Source organism: Neofelis nebulosa, chromosome 10 (genome assembly GCF_028018385.1).
Source record: "Neofelis nebulosa isolate mNeoNeb1 chromosome 10, mNeoNeb1.pri, whole genome shotgun sequence".
Taxonomy (NCBI): Eukaryota; Metazoa; Chordata; class Mammalia; order Carnivora; family Felidae; genus Neofelis; species Neofelis nebulosa.
Window position 1 is genome coordinate 62,738,025 of NC_080791.1, and position 9,353 is coordinate 62,747,377.

Genomic DNA, 9,353 nt, shown 5'->3' on the forward strand with positions numbered 1-9,353 from the left:
TCCAAAAATACTATTCTCTTAATAGAATGGATTGCTGCTCTGCCTGTACAAGTTGATTATTTCTTGCCTCAGACAGTTGGAGTTGTGTTTTGAATTGTGACTAGCTCTCTGAAGAAGTCTTTGCTGCAAACTTTATGGGTTTATCCTGGGACCCTTATATTATGACTTGTCAGAGTCCACATAGACTCTTTATCTACCATTAATACCATTGTGTCTCCCAAACACAACTGTATCTCCAAAATCCTATGGTCTGAGAAGTGGGGCTGCTTGAACTTCAGCCTAAATGTGCTGCAGAGTTCTTTCTTGCTCTAGGCTGCAGTAAAAATTGTGAGCCTTCAAAAAAAATTAACCTTCAATGTCACCTGTTGAACAGATCATGGATCATATCAAAATTCTCAATGGTGTTACATGTTGTCTCCAATATCCAAAAAGGCTTCTTTCTTAGTGATAAGAGGTGAAAGATACAATAGTTTGTTCCTATAGATGACGGTGATGTCTGAGCATGCTCCTAACCAATGGAAATGTAAAAACATCCTGACTAAGGCAACCTCCTGAATCTTTTTGGCATTTCTCTTCTACCCTGTCATGTGCATGTGTCTTATCAGATAATCTAGGGTTCTTGACATTTTCTGTGTAACCAAACTGATTAATATGATGTTGTCCATATAGTGGATCAGTGAGATTGGAGTATCAAAATGCTCCAGGTTCTATAGAGCGATGGAAGGGATAAATGAACAGAAGCAAGATCCATCTATATTCTGCATACAAGATCCATTTTAGACCTAAAGACACATGCAGACTGAAAGTAAAGGGATGGAAAACATTTATCATACAAATGGAAGTGGAAAGAAAGCCAGGGAGCAATACTTATACCAGACAAAATACACTTTAAAACAATGATTGTAACAAAACAAAGAAGAACACTATATAATCATAAAGGGAACAATCCAACAATTACAACAATTACAATTACATAAATTTATGGCTCCAAGATGGGGGCAATCAAATACAAAAAGCAGATATTAACAAACATAAAGGAGGTAATCCATACTTCCATAAAGGAAGTAATCCTAATTGCATAAAGGATGCAATCCTTTGTGATGCAGCAAAAGTTGTTCTAAGAGGGAAGTTTATAGCAATACAGGCCTATCTTAGGAAGCAAGAAAAATGTCAAATGAACAACCTAACCCTACACTTAAAATTGCTTGAAAAAGAACAAACAAAATCCACAACCAGTAGAGGGAAGGAAATAATAAAGATTAGAAGAGAAACAAACAAAAGAGAAACCAAAAATAAAACAATATAATAAATCAATGAAACCAGGAGCTGGTTATATGAAAAGATCAACAAAATTGATAAAACTTTAGTTAGATTCATCAGACAAAAGAGAGATAGGAGTAGGGAGGAATGGAAGGAGGGAGAGAGAACACAAAATCAGAAATGAAAGAGGAGATATAACCAACATCACAGAAATATAAAGGATTATAAGAGAATATTATGAACAACTATATGCCAACAAATTGTACAACATGAAGAAATAGATGAATTCCTAGAAAATATCCAGAAGCTGAATTAGGAAGAAACAAAAAATTTGAATAGAACGATTCTCAGCAATGAAATTAAATCAGTAATAAAAAATTCCCAACAAACAAAAGTCCAGGATCAAATGCCTTCAGAGGTGAATTCTCCCAAACATTTAAAGAGTTACTGCCTATTCTCCTCAAATTTTTCCAAAAAAAAAGAAAAGGAAGAAAAGCTTCCAAGTGTATTCTACGAGGCCAGCATTACTCTGATACCAAAACCAGAAAAAGACACTACAAAAAGAAGAACAACAACAACAACAAAAACAACAACAACAACAACTACAGGCCAATATCTGTGATGAACATAGACACAAATATCCTCAACAAACTACTAGTAAACAGAATCCAACAATAAATTAAAAAAATCATTCACCATAGTCAACTGACATTTATTACTGGGATGCAAGAGTGGTACGGTATTTGTAAGGCAATCAATGTGATGAATCACATCAATAAGAGAAAGGATAAAGAAGATATGGTTATTTCAACAGATGTAGAAAAAGCATTTGACAAAGTATGACATCCATTCGTGAAAAAAACCCAACACAGTAGGTGTAGAGGGAACATACTTCTAGATGATAAAGTCCATAAATGAAAAATCCACAGTAAACATCATAAAAAAATGGTGAAAAATTAAGAACTTTTCTCCTAAGATCAGGAACAAGACAAGAGTGTTCACTCTTGCCACTTTTTGCTCAACATGATTATGCAAGTCCTAGCCACAGCAGTCAGACCAGAAAAAAAGTAAAAGACATCCAAATTGGGAAGGAAGAAGTAAAACATTCACTATTTGCATATGGCATGATAATATCAAAATAACACCAGCATTCTTAACAGAACTACAACAAACAATCCTAAAATTTGTATGGAACCACAAAAGACTTCAAATAGCCAAAGTAATGTTGAAAAAGAAAACCAAAGCTGGAGGCATCACAATTCTGTACTTTAAGCTGTATAACACAGCTGTAGCAATCAAGACAGTATGGTATTGTAAAAAAAGAAAAAAACAGCACAGAGATTAATGGAATAGAGTAGAGACCCAGAAATGGACCCACAAATATAGGGTCAGCTAATCTTTGACAAAGCAGGAAAGAGTATCCAATGGAAAAGAGACAGTATCTTCAACAAATGGTGCTGGGAAAACTGGACACTGACATGCAGAAGAATGAAATTGGACCATTTTCTTACATCATACACAAAAATAAATTCACCTAAAGGTGAGACAAGAAACCACCAAAATCCCACAGGAGAAAACAGGCAGCAACCTCTTTGACTTCGGCTGTAGCAACTTCTTATTGACATGTCTCCAGAGGCAAGGGAAACAAAACCAAAATGAACTATTGGGACCTCATCAAGATAAAAAGCTTCTGCACAGTGAAGGAAATAATCAACAAAAGTAAATGACAACTGACGGAATGGGAGAAGACATTTGCAAATGGCATATCTGATAAAGAGTTAGTAACCAAAATGTGTAAAGAATTTACCAAACTCAACACCCAAGAAAGAAATAATCCAATGACAAAATGGGCAGAAGACATGAATAGACATTTTTCCAAAGAAGATATCCAGATGGCTAACAGACCCATGAAAAAATACTCAATATCACTCATCATCAAGGAACTACAAGTCAAAACCACAATAAGTTACCTCACACCTGTCAGAATGGCTAAAATGAACAAAACAATAAACAACAAGTTTAGTGGGAGTGTGAAGAAAAGAGAACCCTTTTGCACTGTTGGTGGGAATGCAAACTAGGGTAGCCACTCTGGAAATCAGCATAGAGGCTCATTAAAAATTAAAATAGTACTATCCTAAGACCCAGCAATTGCACTACTAGGTATTTATCCAAAAGATACAAAAATACTGATTCGAAGGGGCACATGCACCCCAATGTTTATAGCAGCAATATCAACTATAGCCCAAGTGTCCATTGAATGGTGAATGGATAAGGAAGATGTAACTACACACACACACACACACACACACACACACACACACACACTGGAATACTACTCAGTGATGAAAAAGAACGATATCTTGCCATTTGCAACAATGGCAATGGATGGAACTAGAGGGTATTATGCTGAGCTACATAAGTCAGTCAGAGAAAGACAGATATCATATGATTCACTCATATGTGGACTTTGAGAAACAAAACATATAACAGAGGGGAAGGGAAGGAAAATAAGATAAAAATAGAGAGGAAAGTAAACCATAAGAGACTCTTTTTTTTTGTTTAAGTTTATTTATTTTGAGAGACAGAGAGCAAGCTGGAGAGGAGCAGAGAGTGAGAGAGAGAATCTCAAGCAGGCTCTGTGCTGTCAGCACAGAACCTGACTCGGGGCTTGATCCCACAAATCGGGAGATCATACTTGAACCAAAATCAAGCGTTGGACGCTCAACCAACTGAGCCACCCAGGCGCCCCTAGAGATTCTTAAATACTGGGAACAAACTGAGGGTTGCTGGAGGGGTGGTGGGTGGGGGATGGTCTAAATAAGTGAAGGGAATTAAGGAGGGCACTTTTTGGGATGAGCACTGGGTGTCATTTGTAAGAGATGAATCACTAGGTTCTACTCCTGAAGCCAAGACTACACTGTATGTTAACTAACTTGAATTTAAATTAAAAAAATAAAAAGAAAACCCAAAGGACTCTACCAAAAAAACTACTAAAACTGATAAATGAATTCAGTAAAGTCAAAGGATAAAAATCAATTTATGTATGGAAATCATTGCATTTCTATATACTAATAATGAAGTAGCAGAAAGAGAAATTAAGAAAACAATCTAATTTATAATTGCACCCAAAATAATAATATAGCTAATAATAAACAAGGAGGTAAAAGACCTGTACTTTGAAAATGATAAAACATTTATGAAAGAAGCTAAAGATGACACAAACAAATGGAAACATATTCCATGCTCATGGATTGGGAAAACAAATATTATTAAAATGTTCATCCTACCCAAAGTAATCTACAGATTTAAAGCAATTCCTGTCAAAATACCAATAACATTTTTTTTCAGAACTAGAACAAATAAACCTAAAATTTGTATGGAACCACAAAAGACCCCGAATACACAAAGCAATCTTAAAAATGAGAACAAAACTGGAAGTATCAGAATCCTAGATATACAGATATACTACAAAACTGTAATAAACAAAACAGCATGGCACTGGCACAAAAATAGACATAGATCCATAAAAGAAAATAAAGATCCCAAAAATAAACCCACAACTACATGGTCAATTAATCTATGATAAAGGAGGCAAGTATATGTAAAGGGAAAAAGACAGTCACTTCAACAAATAGTGTTGGGAAAACTGGACAACTACATCCAAAAGAGTGAGACTGGATCACTTTCTTACACCACAGACATAAATAAACTCAAAATAGATTAAAAACCTAAATGTGAGACCTGAAATCATAAAAATCCTAGAAGAGAGCACAAGCAATAATTTGTCGACATCAGCAGCAGTAAAATTTTTCTATATATGTCTTCTAAAGCACAAGAAACAAAAGCAAAAATAAACTCTGGAGACTACATCAAAATAAAAAGCTTTTGCATAGCAAAGGAAATAATGAACATAACATAACATAACTTCCCCCTACTGAACGGGGGAAGATATTTGGAAATGAAACACCTGAGAAGGGGCTAATATCCAAAATATATAAAGAAATTATACAATTCAACACCACAAAAAAAATTAATCCAATTAAAAGATGAGAAGAAGGCTTTAACAGACATTTCACCAAAAAAGATATAAAAATGGCCAAGAAGCAATTGAAAAGTTGGACAACATCACTGATCATCAGGAAAATGCAAAACAAAACCACAATGAGATATCAACTAACACCTGTCACAATGGCTAAAATCCAGAACACAAGAAAGAAGTTTTGGTGAGGATATGGAGAAAAATGAATTATCTTGTATTGTTGGTAGGAATGCAAACTGTGCAGGCACTGTGAAAAAAGTATGGAGTTTTCTCAAAAAATTAAAAATAGAATTACCATATGACCAAGTAATTCCACCACTGGGTATTTACCCAAAGAATATGAAAACACTAATCTGAAAATATATGAGTGCCAGTATGTTTATACAGCATTATTTACCATAACCAAATTATGGAATCACCCCAAGTGTCCATTGATAGAAGAATGACCAAGGAAGATGTGGTATACATATAGGATGGAATATTTTCAATCATAAAGAAGAATGAGATCTTGCCTTTTACGAAAACATGGATGGATCTACAAAGTATAACGCTAAGTGAAGTAAGTCAGTCAGAGAAAGCCAAATACGAAATGATTTTACTCAAATGTGGAGTTTAAGAAACAAAACAAATAAAGAAAAAAGGAACGGACAAAATTAGACTCTTAAATATTGAAGACAGACTGGTGGTTACCAGAGGGGAAGTGAGTGTGAAATGGGTGAAATAAGTGAAAGGAATTAAAAGTACACATAGCGTAATGATCACTGAGTAATGTATAGAATTGTTGAATCACTATATTGTACACCTGACTAATATAACTCTGCATGTTAATTAAACTGGAATTTAAAAATAAATGAATACAAATAAAAACAAAATAAATTCATTTAAAAATATTTTTTAAAAAATCATTTAAAACAATGCTCTAGGTTCTTGTGGTCTATATTGTGACAAAAAGCAAAACGGTTAGCCTAGAGAAAGTCCTTGACTGTATACTGCTGCCTACACCAGTTCAATAGAAACTGCTCTTGGCATATTTTCTGGGTGGGAATTAACTGAGAAGAACACATCAGCCAGAATAATATCTGCATAGTAAATTGCTAGAGACTTTGTCAGCTTTAGTGCAGATGCCATATTTGACACAATTGTACTGAAACTATAACTTGGCAAAATTTACTTTTGTCCACCTTTATCTGCTGTGAACTCTGGTTTATGCAGGGACTATCCTAGTGAATTTAAATGGATATGTGTTTGTGGACCACCACTCTATACCTTTTCAAGTCTCTGTACTATTACAGCACAGGATGCAGTTTGGGTTCTGACTCACTAAATTGATCATAATAAGGGGAGTTGTTCTTTTTTGGTTCAGGGGCAATACAGGATGCACTGATGAGTAAGTTATTGCTGTGCACAACTGGGGCTCAGTCCCATTGGGAATTCATGAGAGATATTTAAAAACAATATTCTATTTTTGTGTTTTAATATCTAACAAAATTCCCAGAACACAAAGTGTGCCTAGAAACTCTCCAATTAATATGATACAATGTTCAAATAATATGTTTTGAACATTTTAAATTATTATTATGGGATCATGTATTATAATCCTTATAATTCTTCAGTCAATAACAGAGCTATGTTTGCACACCATAAAGTATGATACCCTAGATCCAAAAGATAAATGTCCAAAGCACACACAACGGGGAGGAGAATTTAGAAGCCCCTTAAATCTAATTAGATTCATTGCTAATCACTGCACAATGAGAAACTCATGCAAAATCCCAATCCTCTTGCAATGCACATTTCAAAAGACCGCCCAATTTCAGACCAAATTATAGACCACAAGCAACTTTCCATCATTTAGGACTGAAATTTCACCCCTATGTCTTTGTCTCCAAAATGCTCCCTTTGATAAAAATAAGAATAAAAATACATTGCATATTACACAACTACCTCAAAATATCCAGAGTTGTATAGTCAAGAACACAAAGACATGGCACATTAATAGCTGTATATTCAAGAATAAAATTCTCACTAAGCTACCTATCCAAGAAATCCCAGTATTTTGTCAAAATAGGATAATGTGCATGGTGGAAACGCAAAGGGATCAAGGATATTGTTAAAGTAAAAGTGAGAGAAAGGGAAACATACAATGAAACTTAAGTTTTATTAAAGAAGACACAATATCCAATAGCTATTAATTCCAGCCCACTCACCCATTATTGATTCAAAACTCATCCTATATTAGGAATGCAGAGATCTTGTCCTTATTAGCACACTTTCTTCAGTAATCTCTGGATGCCTTGCTTGATCTCCTGGGTCCGCACTCCATAAACTATGGGGTTGAGGGCTGCGGGGATGACATGGTGGAGGACGTTGAGCAAGACTGGAATATCAGGGGAGACCTTCTTCTTCACCACATGAGTGAGCACGAAGACCAGAAGGATGGTGCTGAAGAAGAGGATAAGGATGAAGTGGGAGCCACATGTGCTCAGGGCCTTGGCCACAGCACCTTCTGCCTTGAGTCTCAGCACAGCTCGCAGTATGAGGGTGTAGGAGAGGAAGATGAGGATGAGGTCAGATCCTAGCAGTGTCCAGCCTCCAACAAACTGGTAGATGCGACTAATGGTGACATCATTACAAGAGAGCCTGGAGACAAACATATTGGCACAGATGCAATTGTCAATGACATTTGTCCCACAATAATGGAGTTGGGATGATAGAATGGGGATAGGCATTGTAATAATACTATTCCTGGCCAAAATAAAAATGGCAGCCTTGGCTACAAATTGGTCAGTGATGATGGATGGGTACCTCAGTGGGTGGCAGATGGCCACATAGCGGTCATAGGCCATGACCATGAATGTGCAGGATTCCATAGCAAAGAACCAATTCATGATGTACATTTGGAGGAAGCAGGCATAGAAACTGATGGACTTGAGGTCAAACCAGAAGATGGCCAGGACCTTGGGGATGACAGTGAGGCAGACAACAATGTCCAGCAGGGAAAGGATACTGAGCAGGTAGTACATGGGCTCATGCAGAGAGACCTCTAGCCAGATGGTGATCAGGAGAACACTATTGGCCCCCATGGCCAGAAGGAAGAGAAGGCTGAGGGGCAGGGACAACCAGAACTTCCAGCTGGGGGACCTGACAAAACAATTCAGGAGGAAGTCTGAAACCTCAGAGGTGATGGTGCCATTTTGGTATATTGTCATATTTTGTCATATATATTTCTGCAGCTTTCTTTCAGTGATCTGTAAAATTAGGATAAAAATTAGATACTGACTTAAGACACATGAATTTAGAACAATTTGCTTTAGTTAGGTGAAACTCGTGAGTCCTAGTTGGTCATCCAGAGCCATGTGAATTCATCTGTTTATCCTTTGTGCCATGCTCCAGGGCCAGTCCTATCACTAAACAGTATAGAAGACTGAGGTAATACGGTTTGTTTTTACATGTTTGATTTGTTCAAGGTTTATTTTTAATAGAACTGTAATGTTTGCAGAAACCAAAGAGGAGAAAATTACTTAGAAAACTATTTTTTGAAAGTTTTTTCCCCAATTTGTCAATTCAACTGTAACCATTTACACAGATAAGGAAATAGAACCTGGCACAAATAGGGACACAGATAAATGTCCCTGGGTCTCATGTCACCCTCATTCTGAGTTTTCAGCTATAGTTTGTTTTAATTACAGATTTAAAAGATGATGCCCTGGGGTGCCTGGGTGGCTCAATTAGTTAAGCGTCCAGCTATTAATTTCTGCTCAGGCCATGATCTCACAGTTCTGTGTTGACAGCATGGAGCTTCCTTGGGATTCTCTCCTTTCCTCTCTCTGCCTCTCTCCTGATTATATGCTTTCTCTCTCAAAATAAATAAATAAAAACTTAAAAAAAGATGATGCCTTGTAAATAAAGTTAATCTTCATTATCTCAACAGTCATTTAATGAGGGAGGTGTGGATCCTGCCAAAAAATTGCTTTTCTCCTTTCTATATATCTTCATATTTGTACAATTCTTAACTTTGGGAAGAAACAATCTTAAGAGGAGAAGGAGCAATTCC

The 9,353-nt window shown here is 36.2% G+C and overlaps 1 protein-coding gene across 1 annotated transcript; it reads right to left on the bottom strand.

The window, feature by feature from the left end:
- Positions 1-7,438: 7,438 nt before the first annotated feature.
- Positions 7,439-8,543, bottom strand: LOC131487369 (olfactory receptor 56A3-like). Its single transcript, XM_058688018.1, has one exon. The coding sequence runs from the start codon at positions 8,506-8,508 to the stop codon at positions 7,561-7,563; it is 948 nt and encodes a 315-aa protein (XP_058544001.1). The 5' UTR covers positions 8,509-8,543; the 3' UTR covers positions 7,439-7,560.
- Between the last annotated feature and the right edge of the window lie 810 nt (positions 8,544-9,353).

Excerpts from the sequence above, each read along its gene's own strand:
- LOC131487369 (XM_058688018.1), bottom strand. The coding sequence starts at position 8,508 with ATGACAATATACCAAAATGGCACCATCACCTCTGAGGTTTCAGACTTC.